The sequence below is a fragment of the Pleurodeles waltl genome, chromosome 4_1 (assembly GCF_031143425.1).
Source record: "Pleurodeles waltl isolate 20211129_DDA chromosome 4_1, aPleWal1.hap1.20221129, whole genome shotgun sequence".
NCBI classification, from domain to species: Eukaryota; Metazoa; Chordata; class Amphibia; order Caudata; family Salamandridae; genus Pleurodeles; species Pleurodeles waltl.
Window position 1 is genome coordinate 709,663,337 of NC_090442.1, and position 24,825 is coordinate 709,688,161.

General features: G+C 42.4%; 1 protein-coding gene across 2 annotated transcripts in view; it reads right to left on the bottom strand.

The window, feature by feature from the left end:
* Positions 1 to 24,825, bottom strand: part of FBH1 (F-box DNA helicase 1) — a 925,111-nt gene that overhangs the window by 470,751 nt on the left and 429,535 nt on the right. For both annotated transcript variants that reach the window (XM_069229276.1, XM_069229275.1), the window contains one exon: positions 9,346 to 9,432. In XM_069229276.1, the coding sequence (XP_069085377.1) occupies positions 9,346 to 9,432 (87 nt within the window). The remainder of the gene's footprint in view (positions 1 to 9,345; positions 9,433 to 24,825) is intronic.

The window sequence follows — 24,825 nt, forward strand, 5'->3', positions numbered from 1 at the left end:
CCCAGAGTGCATGGAATCATACAACCAATACTGGCAACAATATTGGGGTATGATTCCGACATGATTGATACCAAAAATGCCCAGGTTCAGAGCTACCATTAAGTAGCTGGACATAGGTAATGACCTGTGCCCACTTCACAGGTAAAATGGCTTCCCCGCACTTACAAAGTCCAGTAAAATGGAGCTCCAGTTTGTAGGGGCACATCTGCTCATGCAGGGGTCCCCTCACACACAGGTACTTGCACCCTGATGTCTGGGCTAGGAGGGCCTCTCATAGGGGTGACTTACAGTGACATGGTGCGGCGACCTGTAGTGAAAGGGTGCATGGTACCTGTGTGGTATATGGTACCTGAGTACCCAGGGCATTGGGGCACCAGGGGTTCCATGGGAGCCCATGCAAACTTTGTCTGCAGGCCTGCCGTTGCAGCCTGGGTGAAATGGTGCATGCACATTGCACTTTAGATAAAAAGCTTGCCTTATATTGCAGTCACTACACTTGGACACTGCAAGTCACCCCTCTCGTAGGCCCTCCAGCCCAAGGGCAGGTTGCAGACCTCAGACATTGTTCTGCCCTCCTGCTGCTGAGCCTAACTTGTGTGAGGGAAGGCCGAACAAAGGATTTCCTGTAGGGTAGAAGTGTGACCACCTCTCCCTTCGAAATTGGTGTCTCTGGGGTGGGGTGGTCTCTGAGCACCACCAGACTCCTTTGAAGGGCACATTTGGTGCCCTCCTTGCATAAACCAGTTTGCACCAGTGCAGGAACCCCCTGTTCCCGCTCTGGAGTGAAACAAACAAAGGACAGGGGAGTGACCACCCCCCGTGTCCATATCCTTCCCTAGGGAGGTGCACAGAGCTCTGCCAGGTGGCCTGCTGATTCTGCCATCTTGGAAATAAAATGTGCAGAGGCCCCTGTGACATCCGACTGGTTAGGCCAGGTAAATGACGTCCCTGATCCCCTCAGAAGTGGGTCACTGCAGATAGTGACCAACCCCCTTTTAGGGTTACTTAAGGGCTATCCCAAGGGTGGGTCCCAGCAGCGGTCGGCAATATTTGAAAGTGGTGGGAGGGAGCGAAGTGCCCCACCGCATCAAGAAACAGTGAAACAGTACACAACAAAACAAAAGCATGTACAATAAAAACACTTGAATGAATTACACTAAAATTCAAAATAAAATAAATGTAGTTACCCGAGATGCGTCCTCTGTGTCCTTCGCAATCTAAGCAATCCTGGAGCAGCTCTCATGCTGGTAACCAGAGTGAGGGCAGCACCGGGATCGGATGGTCGTACTGGCCAGATGTTCTTACAGGCCCCTTTTCGCCTGTGCTTGGTCTCCACCCAGCTGTCCAAGGCAGCCAGGTGGAGAGGTTAAAAGTGTACATGACAGTTTGGCCGGCGCAAGTCTGCTGGCCAAACTGGCATGTGTACTTTGCAGTGCCTCCCAGCACTGCTCTAGTCTTCTGTTCAAAGGAGGACACACCCTTTATTTCTCCTGGCTCTGGGGCAGGCTATACTGCTGCAATGCGCCTTCTGAAAAATAAAATGGCAATTAAATCACTTCATTACCATTTTATGGTTCACGTTTAGTGTGGATCACAGCAGGGGTTTTGGGCAACGCTCCCTCTCCCTCAAAGAGAAACCACAGCTGATGGGTCCTCAGATTCGTCGAGCAAGACTCTAAAAGGAACTCTCTGCAAGACATCATTTGCTTCTGACCTCCGGAACCACAGCTAATCTGCTTTGGGAATGAAACAAGACTGTATCCAGTTGGGAGGGCTCTCACTGCAACATTGCTCCTCCAGCTCCTGCAAGATTTCTGCAACATCTGTGGCTGTGGATCTTCCAGGGTCACAAGGTCTCTGTTTGCATCCAAGAAGCAAGAAGGAATCTCCCTTGGAGTGAAGGAGTCACTCCCCTGCATCCGCAGGCACCATCAGATGACAACGACCCGCTGGTGGATCCTGCTGTCCCACGGATACCAAGAGGCTCCGCAACACAGGTAGTGGTTCTGTGGTCCTCTCCAGGTCCAACGTGTCTTCTGACCAACTTGGGAGACAGTGGGCCCTTGGTGCAGCCACTGGAACAGAACCCCCGTGCACCGCGACTATGACACAGGCTTTTTGACTCTTCCTCCAGGAGCACTTCAAGCTCCTGGAAGCCCCAGCCTCCAGCAATCTGCAACTTCAAGTTCAGCTTTCACTCTAACTCCTGCGGCGTGGGACTTCTGTTTTCTTGTGCTGCTGAGGCCTCCTTGTGTCTGCTGCCAGTGGGTCACTCGTGGGGGTTCCAATTAGTTCTGCTGGTTTCTCCTGTGTACTGAGGACCAGCCCTGACTCCCCTCCAAGGGTCGAGACTCCTGGACCTTGCTGATCCTCAAAATCCTGCAACTTCTTCTTGCATTTGCCAAAGCTTGTTGTTGGCCTGCTGACCACTGACCCTCCTGCAATCCAGCGACCGATGTGAGACAGATCGTGGGTGACTCCAAGGACCTTCCTGCATCCCCCTGGACACCGCAGATGGACTTCATCCTTCACCAACCTGCAGGAACTTTAACTCTAGGAGGGTGGGCATTCATCAAGATCTGCTATCTCATAGCCCACAAGGAACTTCCAGAAGGAATTCATGTACATTTTAAAGAGCAAAATCTTCTACCTCTGCTCTTGGAGGAGGTGTCACTGCAGCCGATATCTGTAAAGCAGCTACCTGGTCTTCCCTTCATACCTTTGCAAAACATAATTACCTAGATTCTCAAGTGAGGAGGGACTGACATTTTGTATGTTCTGTTCTACAGGAGTTTTTAAATAAAAAGGCGTGCACCCACCTCCGATGTGGAATTGCATTGGAACTCTATCCAAAAGATGAGGAATCTGCAGGTAGATGTATCTATCAGAAGAACAAGCTACTTAGCTTCACTTACCTTCGCAGTACCTACCTGCAGATTCCTCACTGACCCACCTCCCCGCTGCAGGTCTGAAAATATCAAAATAACCCTGTTCATCTCTTCATATATTTATGTTGAGCACAATGAAAATACCAAAATAATCCTGTTCATTTATTCATCTTTTCATATATTTCTGTTGAGCACAATAAAAACTACACATACACTTTTGATGTTAGTTTCATCCATTCGCCTCGTAGAAACTGATGTCCTGAGGCCGACGAGGGCGCTTCAAAGCTCCAATGATGCCACGTGGTGCCATGTGGGAAGCCAGTGCCCCCTGCCAGCATGGAAAAGCCATTGAAAAGTTTCTCATCTAAACTGGTGCATGAGGATATTCAAAAAGTGAGGAATCTTCAGATAGATTCTTTATCCCCTAGAAAAAGTTTTACCATACTTACCTTTCACATTTAACAAGAAACAAGAGCATCCTAGAGAGCTCAGAGGAGATGGCGGCAAGCGTGGCTGCAGGTCACTAGAGAGTCAAGTGTCTAGGGGCCCGGTCAGTGCTTACGGAGAAGCTGAGAGCATATATGTGCCAGTTCACCTGCTGTAATTCGGAGGAGAGTGGGATTCGGCCTGGGAGTGCCGTGGGTTGGTCTCATGCCGCCCTGGCGCTCAGGAGAAGCCGTTTTGCTGTCACGTGATTTCCTCTCCGAGGAAGCTGAGGCAGTGTCAGCACAACCAGAGTGGTGTCTGAGACAGAAGGAGCTGCGGTCCTGGTGGCGAGAGGAGACTCTGTTTGCAAGTCGGCAGAAGGCGGAAGCCTCGCGGTCACCAGCTGGAAGAGGAAAGAGGCGACGAGGAGAGAAAGACTTGTGGTGCAAGAATGCCTAAGAACTCTGTGTTAAGGGTAGGTGATATAAAAGGTGATGGCCGCGACCTGACGTGTTCAGGAGGGAGACGTGGCAAAAATTCCCCGGTGTTAAATACAGAAGGGGGGCTTTATCAGGGCAGGAGGAAGGAAAGTTTTGACTATTACATCTTTATGAGTCTAGCGAAGCAAGCCAGCAATTACAAAGAACTAAGCTGGGGAAAACAGGAAAATTGAATAAAAAGTCCCATCTCTCTGGGAAACCAAAAGTTACACCCTCACTAAGGTCTTACTTTAAAGTTCTCCAGTCGGTGGGGTATCTCAGTGAAGTTTCTGGATCTTGCAACTCAATGGAGGGAGGGGTGAAGGAAGCTTTGCCTCCTACTGGAATGGAGTCAGAGAATGGAATGGAGGAATATGGTGGAGAAGGGATGAGAGCAAGGGAAGGAGCCAAGAAATGGTGACTACAGCTAAAAGTACAAACAGAAAATTTCCGGATTGCGAATTAAAAAACGGTGAGGCAGCACCTCTTAAAGGAAACTCCATAAGGAGGGTTGAGGCACAGAAGGAACGGGAGCCACAGGAGCAAATACAGGCCATGCTGGTGGCTTAAACTGGGTTTACACATCCAAGAACCCCCATGAAGGCAATGATAGTAGCACTGTCTGAGGAGATTAAGAAAGGTTTTGCGGTATCCGAAGCAAATCAAGGAAATATTAGAGAGGTCTGTGAAATATTGGAAAAAAATTGATTGCTGGCTAAAAGAACTCAGGTGGTAGAAGAGTCGGTGGGGGCTCTGAAAGAAGATTTGAGAAAGAATAACCAGGAGATTCGGCAGTTGAAGGTTAATGACCAAGAAATGCAGGATAAGCTGGAATGGTTAGAGAATGCTGCAAGGAGAAACAACTTGAGAATCCTTAACATACCTGAGGGAGTGGAAGGTGATGATATTAAGGTATTGCTTCTCTTATTAAGAGTACACTGCAAGTGAAAGAAAGCGAAGAGGATACTGCAACACATATTCAGAGGATTCATAGAGACCCTTTTAACCGAGATCCTAGTAAAGAGAAGCCAAGTAAAATCTTGGTAAACTTTCAGACTTATACTTTGAAAGAAAAGATTTTGTTAAAAGCTTTAAAACTAAAATCGCTAAACGGGAAAGCGTTTTCTTTTGAAGTGAGGTTGGATCTCTCTAGAAGTACTCTGAACAAACAGTGGAAACTAGGAAGGCGCTTAGAGGATTTTAAGAAGCTAGGCATTTCTGCTCAACTTAAATTCCCAGCCTTCTTGAGTGTGATGTATAACAATATTTTTTCTGGCCGGACACCCCAGAGGCGCTCTAAAATCTGGGTATATCATCCACCCCACAAGGAGGCTGGGATGGGTTCACAGGGTTGTGAGCCCTAGGAAGAAAAAGAAAAAGAAAAAAAACTAATTTACCTTATGTATGATGGATGGTGTAGTTATTGGGAAATAAATGGGAGAGATTATACAAACCAGGGGGGAGACTGCAGTTTGATTCAAATTATGGCATGGAATATGAACAGGTTAAGAACTAAGGGAAGGAGAAGTAGAATTCTGCAGTATCTGAAGGATTCCCCAGCGCATATAATAATTTTGCAGGAAACACATCTGACTAGAGTGGAATGTACAGAATTATTTAGGTCACAAAAGTGGGTTCAATCTTTTGTCTGTACGGACCACAATTTTAATACCAAGGGGGTTACCATTGTGATTAAGCACCAGGTTAGAGCAGCAGTGCTGGGTGTAACTTCTGATAATTCAGGACAGTGGATCATACCTAAACTCCAAGTACATGATACTGTACTTACAGTAGAGGGGTTTTAAGGCCCAAATTGCAATGATACTGACCCAATGAGAAGGATGTTTTCCCACCTCCTAGAGTTCGAGATCCAGTTATAATGGCAGGGGACTTCAATGTGATTATGGACAACAATCTAGACAGGTAATCGAGGGCTAGGTCAACAGCTATCCCGAAATCAGTCATACGTTAAGATCATGACGATTAAGGAATTTGGACTGTGGGATCTGTGGAGATTGAGAGTAGGGGGCAGCAGGTTTTTTCATTCAGAAACAAAAAATATGGTCACGCCTCCTGGATCGATCAAGTACTGGTGGAGGCGGTTGATAAGATAATTTATTCGGCATCACACTTGTCAGATCATTCGGCAGTGGTATTAAAAATGAATTTTGTCCTTTAAAAAAAGAGGTGAGAAGGTGGACATTAGATCGCTCTTTGCTACTTGAGAATGATGTGGTAATACAATTACGTATAGTGAGAGAAGAATTCTTTAAAATTAATCTGGGGTCAACCCCCATAAACGTGGTGTGGGATGTGTATAAGGCTTTTATAAGAGATAAAATAACCAGTTTTACTAGTTTTAGAAATAAAAAATATAGGATGGAAATAAGCACTCTAGAAGCAGAAATGGTAGAATGTAAGCGGTTAATAAAAGATGGGGTGGATCCTTTAGGCAAGCTAGAGGGAAGGTTGAGACAGCTGAAAACAAAATTAGAGCAAGTACTGCAGGTGAGATTAAGAAAAAGATGGGAAGCAAGTAAATTAGCCCATTTTGAATATCAGAAGAGTGCAAGAAAATCGCTAACATGGAAAGCTAGAACAGAGCAAGTCAAAAATACTATCAGAGAGATCTGTTGTGGCCAAACAGGAGAGAGATGGACAAGTGCCAATATAAGGAAGGCCTTTCAAGTCTTCTCTTCAGAGCTTTATAAGGAAGATAAGACGGTAACGAGGGAAGAGGTGAGAAACTGGATGCGTACTTACGGCTATAGAGCAAACTCATATGAACAAAAAAATCTCACAGGGAGAAATCAGGTCAGCACTTAAAGTAGGTAAGGAGGGTAAAGCTGTGGGGCCGGATGGTATTCCGGTAGAGTTGTTCAAGGAATTGGGGGAATCTATAGTGCCAATTATGTCTGCTCTGTTTGGAGAAATGTTTGAGAAGGGGTTGGCATTACCAGAACCATGGAATGAAGCCATAATCACTCTGGTTTTGAAGCCAGGTAAAAGTTCATCAAGCTGTGAGTCATACAGACCGATATCTCTTTTGAGCAGTGATTATAAGAATTTTGCTAAAGTGCTGACAGATAGAACAAATGGGTTGGTAGTAGGACTCCTGCATAAGGATCAGAAAGGGTTCACTAAATGTAGGCACCTTCATGAACTAAAGTCCAACTTAATAGGGGCCCTTGACTTGGCAACAACATATGGTTCCCCTCTTGCAGTAATTACGGTGGATGCCATGAAGGGTTATAGATAGAGTTAACTGGGCCTATCTAGTTACAATTTTAAATTATTATGGATTTGGAAACACTTTCTGTAGGATGGTGGGTCAGCTCTACCAAGCCCCTTCAGCTAGGGTACTGGTTAATGGGAGTCTAATGTCTTCTTTTAAAATAACCAGAGGTACGAGGCAAGGTTGCCCGTTCTCTCCAATATTATTCAATCTGTACGTTCAGCCTTTGGCTAGAAGGATTTCTCCTTTTCTATGTTGGGGATGGGTGAAAAAAAGTCTCACTGTATGCATATGATCTATTGTTGTATACTTTGGCAGTTTTGGATATTGCTGCTGGTTTTGGGAAAGTGTCCGGTTATCATGTCAATGCGGGAGAAAATAGAGATAATAGTGTGGAATCAGAAGAGGGAAAGTCTGTTAATTAAAACCGAAATTAGATATTTGGGCTTAAAGACTGTACAAGACATTAAGCAGATACCAGTGATCAACTCAAGTAAAGCGCTGATGGAATGCAATAATCTGATGTGAAGGTAGATTCACCTGCCCTTGTCAATACCAGGAAGGGTAAGCCTGATAAAGATGGTGATTCTGCCCAAGGTTAGCTTTTTGCTTAATACAATAGGACGAGATGTATCCACCAAAAATCCAGCAGGCTATTAACTAATTTATATGGGCACAGAAAGGGGCCAGAACATCTGGGAAGAAGTTGCGTAGAAGAAGGGAGAAGAGGGGCTTGCACTGCCAGATCTCCAATATTATGCTTGGGGCTTCCAACTTAAAAACGCAAGGATGCTATTCTCCTCTCCGGATGCAACAGATCTCGGATGTATGTTTAAGGCTATGCTAGGGGGTGCAAAGGGGGCAGAAAATAATTTTCTGTTTAAGTTTGGTGATCTGAAATAAAAAAACTAAAAAAAACTAAAAGTGCTGACAGATATGGCAAGACTAAATTGCTTGCAGTTGAACAGGTGGGCACAGAGGAGCCGAGTGAGCTTAGGCCTGAAGAATCGTCTGGAGGAGAAGATAATGGGAAGACTACCTCCCAAAAAGAAGTGGCCACTTGGTATTGGGAAATGTTAGATCTGGTGGATGGGGAGTTTAAGCTGGCAGAAGATCTGTGGGGCAGCTGTTTACGGGGGTGCAGTTACAGGAATATGGCAAGCCTCTATGCGTACGTTATTTACCGTGGTTAAACATGCTACCTACAGAAGGAATCATTCGCATTCTATTCTCAGAGCTGATCTGTCCCCATACAAACTGTCAAAAATAAGAAAAAGAGGAGTGGCCTAATGTGGAAAGTGTGGCCTAGAAAAGGCTACAGATATACATATGTTTATGGAATGTCCAGTAATAGACTCCTTCTGGGAAGAAAATGATTTCGGACGTTGTGGGGGGTCGACATTACTATAAGTCTCTCTAGTTGTTTTGGGAATCATGGAGAGGGTTGAAGTACTGAATAGTGATATGCAGAAACTGCTTTTCTATGCTATACTGCTGGCTAGGGGAGAGATATGCAGGAAATGGGTAGGCAATATACCCCCTCAAATACACATTGGCTGGATGAGTTTGATAATGCTTCAAAAATCGATACGGCGAGAGGGATCACCAAAGCTAAGAAATTCTGGCTGCTTTTTGTGGAATGGCTGAAGAAACACAAAACATAAGTCGCTATTTGGCTAATGATTACACCCTTCACGCGCTCTTGTAGCCATGCTGGTATTGCAGCTTCCCAAATGGGGTATGGTGAGAGAGAGGAATGGTCCCCCCTGGTAAAAGTCTGACTCTGAAAGGAAGAGGGTATAAAGTAAGTTGGCTCGGAGAAGACCTGGAGCCTAAGGTGAATGAGGACCCCCAAAAAAAAGGAGAGAAACCAACATCAGGCCCTCATGTTCACTTTGTTAGAGTATGCACTGCATGAAAAGTAGTCTATGGGAGTCGTGTTGAAGCGCTACATTTTATACTACGCATCCAATAGTCATTATTACCAAACCTTCAGCATGGCATGTCCAATTTCTTTGTACTTATCACTATTCATAACAAGTCATCAACCAACCTCAAAAAGAAAAACTCAGTTTCCACTTTTGTGTTACAGATGACATGTTTAGCATGTGCATACTACTGTAAAAATAAAATCAATACATTTAATAAACATCAAAATACCAATGCCAATGCCAATTTACAGCATGTGTTGGACTACTGTTAGTGTCTGAAAAAACATTTCCTTCACACTTATAAAGTAACAGGTTTTGCTGCATCTTTTTAATAACATTAATACTATTAACTTTAGCACAATATGAATATTTTTTGAGCTGCTCACCTGGTGTACAGTCCTGAGCCTCATCAACAAATATAGCATCAAATGATCCCAGCCGAGGCTTGCTGAGCTGCCATTCCTTCAAGTATCCTAAAACAGAAAATCAATGTTTATTCTCACTGTGAATGGAATAGTGCCAAAACCTACAGCACCTCCAAGAGAGAAAAAGTTAAAGCTGTTGAATTACATGATTATAATAGGATTCTTTTAAAGGGCACTTTGTAGCTTACTTTGCAAGGTATGTCCTTTTGTCAGGACCTGCTAACATGGTTCTGTGACTCGTTATCACCTCAACTGCTACTACATTTGTTTTTCTTCTGCGATCTTTACAAAGAGCAGAGGCTACGCATTTTAAAACCTCTATTGTGAAACCTTACTACTAGAAAGTATAAATAAGCTCTATTTTACCTCCAACTTCGAGACTGAGCTGATTTGCATAACCATATACAGATTTATAGTCTACACATTGCAGTTGCGCAGAGTAGTTGGTAAATGATGGTAGCATTCGTTTGATAAGCTAAAACTAGGATGGGGAGTCATTATGCTGATTTTACAATTTTTGTTCCTGATTATTGATGTGATGAATTGTGAAGTTCTCCAAATATCAAGCATTAAATTATGGTACTATTGAGTGTATTTTTAACACCTTAGCTGCTGCCCCCTTTGCCCCACCCCCCATGCTGAGCCCTTTCTTAGCTATTTGGGATAGTTCGGCGCTCAGGCCCCCATACATTTTGGTGCACATAAGCTATCCAAGCCAAATGTGTGTCCTTTATTTCCAACATTCTGGGGTTTGCAAAGGTACCCAGAGTTTGTGGGTTCCCCTGGAGGAGACCAGGAAATTAGCCAAAATATAGCAAAAAATGTTTTTTTTGAAAAAATGGGAAAAAAAGTGCTGCAAAAGAAAGCATCTAGTTTTTTCCCTCAGAAATGGCATCAACAAAGGGTTTGCAGTGCTAAAATCGCCATCTTCCCAGCTTTTAGGAACAGGTAGACTTGAATCCGAAAACCACATTTTTCAACACAGTTTTGGCATTTTACTGGGTCATACCCCTTTTTACTATTTGTTGTGCTTCCAGCCTCCTTCCAGTTAGTGACAGAAATGGGTGCGAAACCAATAGTAGATTGCGGACAGATAAACATTTCTGGAAAGTACACAAAATTCTGAATTCAGCAAGGGGTCATTTGCGTAGATCCTTCAAGCTTTCCTACAGAAAGTAACAGTAGAAAAAAAATATTGAAATTGAGTTGAAAAAACAGCCCTTTTTGAATATGTTTTCTTCTGTAACTTTTTCCAACTATGATATATTTTTTAAAGCAATATACCGTTATGTTTGCTGGACCGTCCTGGCTGCGGGGATATATAGGTCTTGTAGAGTCATCAAGAACCCAAGCTACTCAGAGCCAATAAATGAGCTGCACCTTGAAATGGTTTTTCAATGTATACCAGGTATACAGCAATTCATTTGGTAAAATATAAACAGTGAAAAATAGGAATCAAGGAAACCTATGTATTTCCAAAACGGGCACAAGATAAGTTTAGAAACAGTGGTTATTTGCACATCTCTATATTCAGGGGTCCCCATCCTAGCATATGATCTAATGGGCATTTCTCAAAATTACTTCTTTCTTACACACTGCCTTACATTTGGAAGGCATAAATGTAGCAAAAGACAATTGGCAAAAACACTTGTGCTTCTATTCTGTGTAGCCCCAAGTCTCCTGATAAAAATGGTACCTGTGGATAGGCCTAGTGCCCGTGACAGGAAGCGCCCCAAAACGCAACATGGACACATCACATTTTTCCACTAAAACATGATGTGGTTTTTGCTAAGTGCCTAGCTAAGGATTTTGGGCTGTAGCTCAGCCGGCACATAGGGAAGCCTGCCAAACCTATAGAATTATGGAAAGTAGGCACCTAGGGGAATCAAGGATTGGGTGACTTTTGGGGCTCTCATTGGGTTTTGTCACCCAGAACCCTTTGCAAACCTCAAAATTGGGCTAAAAAACACTCTTTCCTCACATTTCGTTGCTGCAAAGTTCTAGAATTTGAGGGGAGCCATAAACTTCCTTCCAACCAGCATTCCCCCGAGTCTCCCGATAAAAATGGTACCTCACTTGTGTTGGTAGGCCTAGTGCCTGCGACAGGAAGTGCCCCAACCCACCTAGGGAAACCTACTAAGCCTACACATTTATAGAAAGTGGACACCTAGGAGAATCCAGAACAGGGTGACTTGAGGGCTCTTACCAGGTTCTGTCACCCAGAATCCTTAGCAAGCCTCAACATTTAGCTAAAAAAACACGTTTACTGCACATTTCGGCAATGGAAAGCTATGGCATCTGAGGGAAGCCACAAACTTCCTTCCACCCAGCATTCCCCCAAGTCTCCTGATAAAAACTGTACCTCACTTGTGTGGGTAGGTCTAGTGCCCATGACCGGAATGGAACACACAACGGTCAATGTTAGTCTTTACATGAGGATAACTGTTGACCCTGGAGTGATCCATGCCTGATGCAGGCACTAGGTACAGGCACTCAAGTGGGGTAGCGTTTTTATCAGGACAGGAGGTAGGAATTTTGTGGATACCAGCATACTCCTGTAGTTTGTGTGACAGAAATGCAAGAAAAAATAGAGTTTTTTATTCAACATTTCACCTTTGCAGGGTATTCTTGGTAAGAAAACTTTGGGGAATCCACACAAGCCACACCTCCGTGGACTCCCCGGGTGTCTAGATTCCAGAAATGACGCAGGCACCATCCACCAACTCGAAAAGGTAATTTATTTTCTTATCTCATGTGAAGTACAAAGTGCAAAGTGCTCTCCAGACAAAATGGAAACGCGTTTCGGCCTGAGCCGTCGACTGGCCAAAGAGTAGATTGTGAAGTCAGTGTATTTAAATCATGTGATCACCCAACATTCACCAATTAAAATCCATGATTATTTTATATCACTTAAAAGGCATTTCTCATCGATTTTGTAACCCAAATTTAGTTCATTTGTCTCAAATGGAGGTCAAATTTACCCTATACATAAATGTAACTCATTAAATCAAAATATATGTTTGTTCCCTTCCTTTAAAGATTTTCTTTTTTAGGTAAAGTACCATTTCCATGTTGTTTAACAATGCACACTTATCGACATTAGAGGATTCCATTTGAAACAAAAACTGTTCTATAAACACTGTATATCATTTTTACATCTCTCCTCACATTGGGTTATTTATTCACGGTAAAGTACCTAAAAAATGAGAACATAGTCAGCTAAATATGAAGCATAACCAAAACAAAAAGGCTGCTAAATTCTGCAACTTTATATAAGGGGATACTTTTCCCCATGAGGATCTTATTTGTTTCATTAATTTCATAACACCATGATATCTTTCGGTAATAATCTCTAAGGTCTGCCTAACTCTTCATGAAGGTTCAAGATGGACAATCCAGTTCAAAACATGTCTCTTATCAAATGTCCCCTTTTGGATCTTTTCTGTTTTTTATCTCCTATAGGTGTCTATGTAACTCTGCATCCATGTTCAACCCCCACGGCATTTCAGTTCCAATTAGAACAATCCATTTGGATTCCATACTCCTCAATCTTTGTTCTCGGTCTCCACCTCTATCATTCTGTTTAATATGTTGGATGCCGTAGTATCTCAAGTCTTTTTGTTCACCCTGATGCTCTTCCCATATGTGCTTTGCTACTGAATATGCCATGTCTTGATTGCTTATCGCCCTTGTGTAATGTAAGATTTGTAATTTTAACTTATTCACTGTACTTCCAACATTATTTACCACACACACATTCCAATACATAAATGACATATGGGGTCTCGCAGTCTATTCTTTCCATGATTTTTATGATCCTTCCATCAAATGTTGTGAAATCTGTCATATTTTTTACCATGGGTACATGCTTTACGCTTTGTACATTTCCAGAAGCCTTGCCTTTTATCACTCAACCAATTAGATGTATTTTTCTTTTGCAGGGTCATATGACTGCTTGTTAGATGATATCCTAGTGTTGGCGCTCTTCTATATGTAATCAGTGGATGATTGGGTAGTGATTTAGATAATGTTTCATCCAACAGTAATAATCTCCAATTGTCTTTTAGAGGTTTTCTCGTCTTTTGACTCCCTGCATCAAAACGCATAATGTATCATGTATCATCAATATTTGAATCACAAATTTTTGTTCTTGGGATCAGAAGTTCATCTCTTTTTCGTTGCATCGCTCTTTTCAATGCATCATCCAAGACTGAGTTCGGGTAGCACCTTTTGTAAAATCTTTCATACATCTTGTTCATTTGAGTTTTTAATTCTACTTCTTCTGTACAGTTACGTTTGACCCTCAGGAATTCACCTGAGTACACTCCATTTTAAAGCCTTTGGATACTCCGCTATTTGCATGTAATAAACTATTTGCACTGGTGGGTTTTCTGTGCATTTTTGTGCAGATTATTGGTGACTGTTATTCAGCGATATTATACATTGTTTTAAAGGCTCTCTTTCCCCCTCCCATATCAGGAAGAGGTCATCTATGTGGCGTACCCATAACACAACATGATTTTGCATTTCCTTGTTATTCTCTTGCCAGACCACCTGTGATTCCCACATCCCCATCAGAAGATTTGCATACGTGGGTGCAAATTAAGTCCCCATAGCTGTTCCTTGTTCTTGAAAATTATATTTACCATCAAACATAAATACGTTATGAGTCAGACAATACTGCAGCATTTCTAATAGCATTTCTGAATGTTCCAGTAAGCTGATAGATCTGTATCTAAGGAAATATTTGTATGCTTCTAAACCGTCCTTATGTCTGATGGATGTATATAAGGAAAAAACATAAATTGTGACCATAATATAATTATGCTTCCAAGGTAGGTTTTTGATCCTGTTTAGGAAATCCATTGAGTCTCTCAGATATGATGGAAGGTTTGATACATGTGGAAACAGGAACATGTCAATAAATCTTGAAGTATTTTCCAGAAGAGACCCTATGGGACTTACAATGGGGAGCCCCGTGGATTTGATTTATTCTTAGGAATCTTTGGCAGGAAATATACTGTAGGAGTAATCGTATAGTCTGTTTTGAGATATCTATATTCTTCATCTTCTAGCAAAACTTTGTCTAACCATTTTTTTTAAATACAATGGAATTCCATCATATAGATTTTCATGGGATTGCTTTTAAGTTCTCTATAGTTTTCTTTATTTCCCAATTGTATCTTGGCTTCCTTGATATAATCATCGCTGTTCAACAATACAATATTGCCCCCTTTGTCTGATGGTTTAATGACAATTGTATTGTCATTTTGAAGATCCTTCAGTGCACACCAATCCTCTTGTGTCATATTCAGGTTCTCATACTTTTTTGTCTTTTTAGATAATCCCAAGGCTATCCTTGTCAGCCCATCTGCCATTACTTCCTGAAACACATCTATATTATTTCCAGCCGGCAACTGAGAGCAAAATTGTGATCTAGGTTTGTACTGACTGGAAATTGTTGCATCCGTTGGCAACCCCAATGTGGTACATAGTTCCTGATCCGATAAATCTCCACAGTTTGTATCTCCAAAGCCTCCTATTGATTCCTGTTCCAAACATGTTAAAGTCCTGAGGGACCGAAAGTCTGATACTGTTAGTGACAAGATCTTCTGAGATCTAATAGTTCTTTGTTTCTTGATTTTTAAACCAAAATATTTTTTTAGTTTCAGTTTCCTGGAAAACTTGTAGAGATCAATTCTCGCTAAGTCCATTGATGTCATTGGACAAAAATTAAGACCTTTATTCAGAAATTTAAGATGTTTGTCCTCCATTTTTTTTAGATGAGAGATTGATTACCACATCCTCATTTATTATTGTACCTGATGTCTTTTTTATTTCTATCCTTTTCCTCTTCCTCTGTGATCTCCTTGGTCTCTTTGTCCCATTTTGTTTTGTCCTCTCCTTCCACGTCTCCTGGTTTCCATATGATACAGCCTAATTTCTCCTGAAAAATCTAATTTCGGTCTCCCCTCTATTTGTATTTCGTCCCCCGAACTTGCATCTGAACTTTCCATGCTCGAGGAGACTCTCTCTTTTTCAATTGTTCTATCCATGTTTTGCTTCGTATAAGAGGAATCAAACCATTTTGCAAAGGTAAAAATTCTTCCTGTCGAATTCTTATCCCTATTGTATTTTTTTGCTTTCTTCAGTTGCATTTCCTTTTCATGTTTCCCCAATAGTTTTTCCATTTCCTCTATCATTTTTTTCCACATTTTCTGTAGTTTGTATGGATAACATCTTTTCTTCAAGATCCTTAATTCTTGATAAAGTTTTTTCTAATTTTCGCTCAGCCTGTATTATCAAGGTTTGCATTAATTTCGTAGAGCATTCAGTTATATCCATTTGCCATTGTCTTAATAAGTCTGTATCCTTATAATTAAAGGTTGGTATAACAAAGATTCTTAAACCTTCAGGACTGTTTCGCTCTCAATATATATTCCTACAATGTGGCCTTCTCCCACCACTTATTAATATGCATTATTTTTACTTGTTCCAGTTTCTTCATGAGTAGACTGAGGGGTAATTCTTGATCCCTTGATATGCTAAGTTCTTGCACATTTGTTGCTCCTTCCTCTTCAAATAGATTCTTCATAATTTGTTCCAGTTTTGCAATTCTCTGAGCCATTTTCGGTGATATCAAAAAATATTTACTCAAAATCCGAATGCCCTATTGCACCAATATTTATTTCTTGTTATTGTACTTATCAATTTCTTTCAGATGATGGATTTTCAAAGACACTCCCAGTCTATGAGGTGACGGTCTATTTAAAACCATCACTTTTGGTTTTCCTTATCTCTTGTTTGTGCTTAAACATTAAGATGCACTGTCTTTTGTATAATGTTTTTTGTTCCTAAGTGTACAGTTCCAATCACCTTCTCTCCAGGTTCATTTATTTTTATTATTACTTGAAACGCCGTTGAATGTTGTTTCAAAACAGATTGTGATTTATTATTAGGCTTAAGTGCACATAAAAGATAGAAAACGTAGGAGGCTACTCACATCTGCCATTCCGTTTTCAAGGCACTTTTCTCATGTTGACTCTGGAGTGAAAAACGGGCTCGGAGCATGTAGCTTTTTAATTTCCATTTCTTTCAAACACACAACTTCCTTTTTGATGTATATCAGTAAAGGGAATCAAAATTAGTGTTTGTGTCCTTCAACTCCCAGAATACATTTTTATTCACAGATCGAATTCCAAAACTGAGTGTCTCACAGAATCCGCAATTTGTTTAATTTTTCACTTGCTCGAGACAGGAATCTTTTTTTTTGCACACTGCGTTCATAATGCTTAGATGACTTATTTCTCGGCTCCTGCACTCTGTTTCACTTTCACAAGGGCGAAAAGCGGAGTCACCCTGTTCTTTTAAATTAAAAAATTAAACAGAGGAGGTCACATGTTTTTCCTCCACAATGTATCACTCCATTCCTGACGATTTCTTTCCAATCAAACAGATTAACTGTTACACGGTGAAAACAACCTTATCCCTTCAAGGTTCAAGAATATGTCAGAGATTTTTTTGTGACCAATATTTCTGAATCATTAGATGTCTGTATCGTATTCACATCTCACCAAACAGCGTTCACGGTGCAAGTCTTCCTGTGTTTTCAAAGCCTTCAAACCGGAGTGGGGCAGAAGTCTCTATTTTTCAACATATTTTACCAGAGAGAGTAAGAACTCATGTGCATATGCATATATATATATATATATATATATATATATATATATATGGAAAATGTCACTTACCCAGTGTACATCTGTTTGTGGCATGTAGTGTCGATGCCCATGCGCACTATGACCGAGAGGTGGAGTCCCTCGATCCTGTGACTCGAAAAACAAAAAGACTTCTTCAAAGAAAAACAACTTGTAACACTCCGGGCCCAACACTATAAAGTGGAATGGTATGCATAGCATGTGTATCTGAAGCTACACATGCCATTGAACATATACATGCATATATATATATACACATGCATATATATATATATATATATATATAAATATCTATATATAAAGAGAGAGAGAGAGAGAGAGAGGGAGGGATAGAGATATAGAGATACATATAGATCTCTCTCTCTCTCTCTCCTCTCTCTCTCTCTCTCTATATATATATATATATATATATATATATATATATATATATATATATATATATATATATATATATATTTTTTTTTTTTTTTTTAATAGCTGTATAGCTGTATGGTTTCTCTGGAGGGGGGGGGTGATCGTGGCCCCAGGGAAACCATAACATCTATTTAAATAAAATAAAAACTGCCTCCACAGGGCGTCAAGCCCTGCTCGCAGACGACCTCCTGTCAGTTTAATTTTGATTTCTTTTTTTAATTATTCATTTTTAACCCCTGGGGGGCTGACCCCCCCACTCCCCAGTGTAATTCCTGCTGTCTAGTGGGGTTTCCTAGCCGTGGATCGCAGCACGGATGCGATCCACAACCAGGAAACTATTTCAGGAAGGCCTCATTTGAAAGGGGAGAATCTGCCCTTTCAAACAAGGCCTTCCCGAAAGGTGGGGAGGCCCTTTCGAGTTCATTTTCCCCATCGGAGCAGAAACCGGCCTTACCTCCACTGCCTGCTTCAATGGGGAAAACAAATTGTGATGTCATCACGCATCACAGTGAGCTTGCGTCACAATGGGGCAGGTGGGGGGCCAGGGGGAGATTCGGAAGCTCTTTCGTGTCACCCAGGGGAGTTTTAATTTTTTTTTTTAAATCCTCGCTGGCATCAGCCACTGGTCGTGGGGAGGGTGTGGGTGCGCCGGCCAGTGGCCGACGCACGCACCAATGAGGTTAAGCTTGAGTGTATGTATAAGCTCTTCTATATATACTGGATTTTGAATGCTGTATATTGGCTTGCAATCCTGGATATGGCTTTGCTGTGTCTTTTTTTTTTAATGAAGATTTTGGTTGTTCTGTGTGTAGATTATTTTGCTATTCTGCTTTTTTATAAAAACATATGCCTGCTTTTATATATGCATTGTGTGCAATAATGTGCTTTTATGGTTTGTTTAAACCGAATAAAGCTTGATTTGATGTCCATCTGAAAACAGAGAATGCACACAATGAAAATGTCACTTACCCAGTGTACATCTGTTCGTGGCATTAGTCGCTGCAGATTCACATGTTTGGCACAGTCCGCTGCCTGGTGTTGGGCTCGGAGTATTACAAGTTGTTTTTCTTCGAAGAAGTCTTTTTGGTCACGGGACCGAAGGACTCCTCCCTCTTTGGCTCCATTGCGCATGGGCGTCGACTCCATCTTAGATTGTTTTCCCCGCAGAGGGTGAGGATGGAGTTGTTTGGTATAAATAGTGCCCATGCAATGGAGTGAATATGTATGTATGATAAGAGTTTCTAATAATTTTTTACAAATGTTCAAATGTTTAAGGTTTATGATCTACTTCTAAACGGCTACAGGCTTCCCGGGGAGGTGGGAGGGTACATGTGAATCTGCAGCGACTAATGCCACGAACAGATGTACACTGGGTAAGTGACATTTTCAGTTCGATGGCATATGTTGCTGCAGATACACATGTTTGGCATAGACTATAAAGCAGTTACCTCCCCTAAAAGCGGTGGTTTAGCCTGTAGGAGTTGAAGTAGTTTGGAATAATGTTCTTAGTACAGCTTGGCCCACTGTAGCTTGTTGTGCATTTAGTACGTCTACACAGTAGTGTTTAGTAAACGTATGAGGCGTAGACCAGGTTGCAGCCTTACATATTTCGCTCATAGGAATGTTTCCTAGAAAGGCCATTGTAGCACCTTTCTTTCTGGTTGAGTGTGCCTTTGGTGTAATAGGCAATTCTCTTTTGGCTTTAAGATAGCATGTTTGAATGCATCTGACTATCCATCTAGCAATGCCTTGTTTAGAGATTGGATTTCCTATGTGTGGTTTTTGAAAAGCTATGAACAGTTGTTTTGTTTTCCTGATTAGCTTTGTTCTGTCAATGTAATACATTAGTGCTCTTTTGATGTCTAATGTATGTAGTGCCATTTCAGCCACAGAATTTGGTTGTGGGAAGAACACTGGCAATTCTACTGTTTGATTTAAATGGAATGGTGAGATTACTTTTGGCAGAAATTTTGGATTTGTTCGTAGAACTATTTTATTGTTGTGTATTTGAATAAATGGTTCTTGTATGGTAAATGCCTGTATTTCACTTACTCTTCTGAGGGATGTGATTGCAATGAGAAATGCGACCTTCCAGGTTAGATATTGCATTTCACAGGAATGCATGGGTTCGAAAGGGGGACCCATGAGTCTTGTTAAGACGATGTTAAGATTCCATGAAGGAACTGGTGGTGTTCTTGGTGGTATAATTCTTTTTAGCCCTTCCATGAATGCTTTAATAACTGGTATTCTAAATAGAGAGGATGAATGAGTAGTTTGTAGGTAAGCAGATATAGCTGCGAGGTGTATTTTTATAGATGAAAAAGCGAGATTTGCTTTTTGCAAATGTAGTAAGTATCCTACTATGTCTTTAGTAGAGGCATGTACTGGTTGTATTTGATTGGCATGGCAGTAGTAAACAAATCTTTTCCACTTAGATGCATAGCAGTGTCTAGTGGAAGCTTTTCTAGCTTGTTTCATGACCTCCATGCATTCTTGTGTGAGGTCCAAGTGTCCGAATTCTAGGATCTTAGGAGCCAAATTGCCAGATTCAATGATGCTGGGTTTGGATGTCTGATCTGTTGTTTGTGTTGTGTTAACAGATCTGGCCTGTTGGGTAGTTTGACATGCGGTACTAGTGAAAGGTCTAGTAGAGTTGTATACCAAGGTTGTCTTGCCCATGTGGGTGCTATCAGTATGAGTTTGAGTTGGTTTTGACTTAACTTGTTTACTAGATATGGAAGGAGAGGGAGAGGGGGAAAAGCGTACGCAAATATCCCTGACCAATTCATCCATAGAGCATTGCCTTGTGATTCGCGGTGTGGGTACCTGGATGCGAAGTTTTGGCATTTTGAGTTTTCTCTTGTTGCGAACAAATCTATCTGGGGTGTTCCCCAAATTTGAAAGTACTTGTTCAGAACTTGGGGGTGAATTTCCCATTCGTGGACTTGTTGGTGGTCTCGCGAAAGGTTGTCTGCTAGTTGGTTTTGTATTCCTGGAATAAATTGTGCTATTAGGCGAATGTTGTTGTGAATCGCCCACTGCCAAATTTTTTGTGTTAGGAGGCACAATTGTGTTGAGTGTGTTCCTCCTTGTTTGTTTAGATAATACATTGTTGTCATGTTGTCTGTTTTGACAAGAATGTATTTGTGTGTTATTATGGGTTGGAAGGCTTTTAACGCTAGAAATACTGCCAACAGTTCTAGGTAATTGATATGAAATTTTGTTTCGTGTATATCCCATTGGCCTTGAATGCTGTGGTGATTGAGGTGTGCTCCCCACCCTGTCATGGAAGCATCTGTTGTTATAACGTATTGAGGCACTGGGTCCTGAAATGTCCGCCCTTTGTTTAAATTTTTGCTGTTCCACCATAGAAGCGAGAGGTATGTTTGGCGGTCTACCAACACCAGATTTTGAAGTTGACCCTGTGCCTGTGACCATTGTGATGCTAGACACTGTTGTAAGGGTCGCATGTGTAGTCTTGCGTTTGGGACAATGGCTATGCATGATGACATCATGCCTAGAAGTTTTAGCGCAAATTTTGCTTGTATCTTTTGGTTTGGAAACATAGTACTTATTAGCTTGTGGAATGCCTGCACTCTTTGTGGACTTGGAGTGGCAATTCCTTTTGATGTGTTGATGGTTGCTCCTAGATATTGTTGTGTTTGACACGGTTCTAGGTGTGATTTTGTGTAGTTGATGGAAAACGCCAGTTTGTGAAGGGTTTGTATGACAAAGGTGGTGTCGTTTGCGCATTTTTTTACTGTGTTGGTTTTGATTAGCCAGTCGTCTAGGTAAGGGAACACATGTATCTGTTGTCTCCTGATGTGTGCTGCTACTACTGCTAGACATTTTGTGAACACTCTTGGTGCAGTTGTTATTCCGAATGGCAACACCTTGAATTGGTAATGTATTCCTTTGAATACAAACCGTAGGTACTTTCTGTGAGAAGGGTGTATTGGTATATGAAAGTACGCATCCTTTAGGTCTAATGTGGTCATGTAATCTTGCTGTTTGAGCAGTGGAATGATGTCTTGTAGTGTGACCATGTGAAAATGGTCCGATATGATGTAGGTATTTAGTGTCCTGAGATCTAATATTGGTCTCAATGTTTCGTCTCTTTTTGGAATTAGAAAGTACAGGGAGTAAACTCCTGTGTTTTTTTGTTGTACTGGTACTAATTCTATTGCATCCTTTTGCAGTAGTGCTTGAACTTCTAGTCCTAAAAGTTCTAAATGATGTTGTGACATTTTGCGTGTTTTGGGGGGGATGTTCGGTGGGAAGTTGTGGAATTCTATGCAATAGCCATGTTGGATTATTGCTAATACCCAATTGTCTGTTGTAATCTGTTGCCAAGATTGGTAGAATTGGCTTAGTCTTCCCCCCACTGGTGTTGAGTGAAGGGGTTGCGTGACTTGAAAGTCACTGTTTAGGTGGAGGTGTTTTTGGAGTATGGAATCTTCCCCTACTCCTTGGGAATTGACCCACCCGATATCCCCTGAAACCTCCCCTTTGGAAGGAACCCTGATATGATGTGGTTCTTGATTGTTGGCTGGTGGTGTCTGTGGGTTGGCCACGAAACCCCCCTCTAAATGGAGTTTTTCTGAAAGAGCCTCTGCTCTGCGGGGAGTAGAGTGCGCCCATGGCTTTGGCCGTGTCTGTGTCCTTTTTAAGTTTTTCAATGGCTGTATCCACTTCCGAGCCAAACAGTTGTTTCTCGTTGAAGGGCATATTAAGGACAGCCTGCTGGATTTCAGGTTTGAAGCCTGAAGTGCGTAGCCAAGCGTGTCTCCTTATGGTGACAGCAGTGTTGACTGTTCTTGCTGCAGTATCGGCTGCGTCTAGTGAAGAGCGGATTTGATTGTTTGAGATCGTTTGTCCCTCTTCCACTATTTGCTGCGCCCTTTTTTGGTATTCCTGGGGAAGATGGTCTACGAGAAGTTGCATCTCGTCCCAGTGTGCGCGGTCATATCTGGCCAGCAGCGCTTGTGAATTTGCGATGCGCCACTGGTTGGCTGCCTGTGACGCCACTCTTTTCCCTGCCGCGTCACATTTTCGGCTTTCTTTGTCCGGAGGTGGGGCGTCGCCAGATGTATGTGAATTTGCTCTTTTGCGAGCTGCCCCTACTACCACAGAGTCGGGTGGTAACTGCGAAGTAATAAACACTGGGTCTGTGGGTGGTGGTTTGTATTTCTTATCCACCCTTGGGGTGATGGCTCTTGATTTTACGGGCTCCTCAAAAATTTGTTTTGCGTGTCGTAACATCCCTGGTAGCATTGGGAGACATTGATATTGGCTATGTGTAGCCGAGAGGGTGTTAAACAAGAAGTCATCCTCTATAGGATCGGAATGCAGTTGGACATTGTGGAAGTCTGCAGCCCTAGCCACCAGTTGCGAGTATGAGGTACTGTCCTCTGGCGGTGACGGCTTTGTGGGGTATGACTCGGGATCATTGTCCGGCACTGGGGTGTCATACAGGTCCCAAGCGTCTTGATCCTGATCGTCATGACTTATGGTAGTTTGCGCTGGTGAGTGCATTTGTGGCGGTGTTTGTGCCGGCGAGGCCTGTGGAGGAGAGGGCGGAGGCGTGACTTTTTTAACCACTTTGGCTTGTGGTTGTGTGTCATCCTTTGGAAGTCCGATCCTTCTTTTCCTCATGATTGGGGGAAGAGTTGATATCTTCCCTGTATCTTGCTGGATGCACAGTCTCTTTTGTGTGTAGTCCGATTCTACACTTTGGAGCTCTTGTCCAAATTTGTGCATTTGGCCACTTAGTCCTTGTTCCTCTGAGTAGGATGAAGGTGTGGTATTTTTCGGCGCCGAGAGAGAATCTTTTTTCGGTTTCGGCACCGACAGAATTTTTGTTCCTTTCGGCATGGATTCTCGGTGCCGATGTTTTTCGGTGCCGGTATCTTGTTTTTGTCTCTCGGAGCCGCTTTCTCGGCTCCGAGGTTGCTCCATGGCGGTCCCTCGACCGGAGTCGGGTGTCTTCGTTATGGGCGTGCCCTTTTTCGGCCCCTTCGACGGGTCGCCTGATTTATGGGTCGAGCCATGGCCTGTTGGCAGTGGCGTCCCCTGGGCTTTCGGTTTGTCGATGGATTTACTTTTCGACGTCTTACTCACAGTTTGTTGCTGTTGTTCGACGTCGGAGTCTCCGGATTCTGATTCCGGAACCGAGAATGTTTCCTCTTCGTCGTCGAAACGTTGTTTTGTCGACGTGGACGCCATTTGGTGACGCCTGGCTCTTCGGTCCCGGAGTGTTTTTCTGGACCGGAAGGCTCGACAGGCTTCACAGGTATCCTCCTTGTGCTCGGGGGACAAGCACAAGTTACAGACCAAGTGCTGATCTGTATAAGGATACTTACTGTGACATTTTGGGCAGAAACGAAACGGGGTCCGTTCCATCGGCTTCGATGTCGCACGCGGTCGGGCCGACCAGGCCCCGATGGGGGATCGAAACTGCCCCAAAGTCTTCCGATGATCGGTGTCGATGTACCTAACTATCCCGATACCGAACGGAACAATACCGACGCTTTCTTCCGAGATTCTGACTAACTTTCCGAACCGAAACACGGAGCGAAAAGGAATACGTCCGAACCCGACAGCGGAAAAAAACAATCTAAGATGGAGTCGACGCCCATGCGCAATGGAGCCAAAGAGGGAGGAGTCCTTCGGTCCCGTGACCAAAAAGACTTCTTCAAAGAAAAACAACTTGTAATACTCCGAGCCCAACACCAGGCAGCGGACTGTGCCAAACATGTGTATCTGCAGCAACATATGCCATCGAACATATATTTACTGTACAACAAGTACTAAACAGCAATTAAGTTAATAATGGATCTCGAGTTAAAACCTAAAAACAGTAAAGTCTCAGTTGTTGTGGTGCATTAAGGAGCTTTAATAAATACGAAATGGCCATCTCTTCAATATACCCTTTACTTGTCATCAATATGAAATAAGATGAATAAGATGACTAGACGTTGGCAGAGTACCTGTTCTATCTGCTTAGTGGATACATCTAAAACTTCAAACCAACCGTTGCTGCAACGATTGCAATGAAGGTTAAAGACTTTGTTGAGTTAGCTACATTGCTTCTAAAACAGGGCTTTGTTTTTTGTGGAAAAAAATGAGCCACGAACAGGGAGTTTTCTTTCTGTACACTGGGGTCACTGCTTGATTTCCTTGCCCGAGACCACCATGTCTTGCATGGTAATTTAAGGCAGAGGTTTCTAGTGATGATCACTTCACCCTAAATTTTGAGGGGGGCTGTAACCATGACATGACCACCCATTTGTGTGGATTAGCTGTCGGGTCA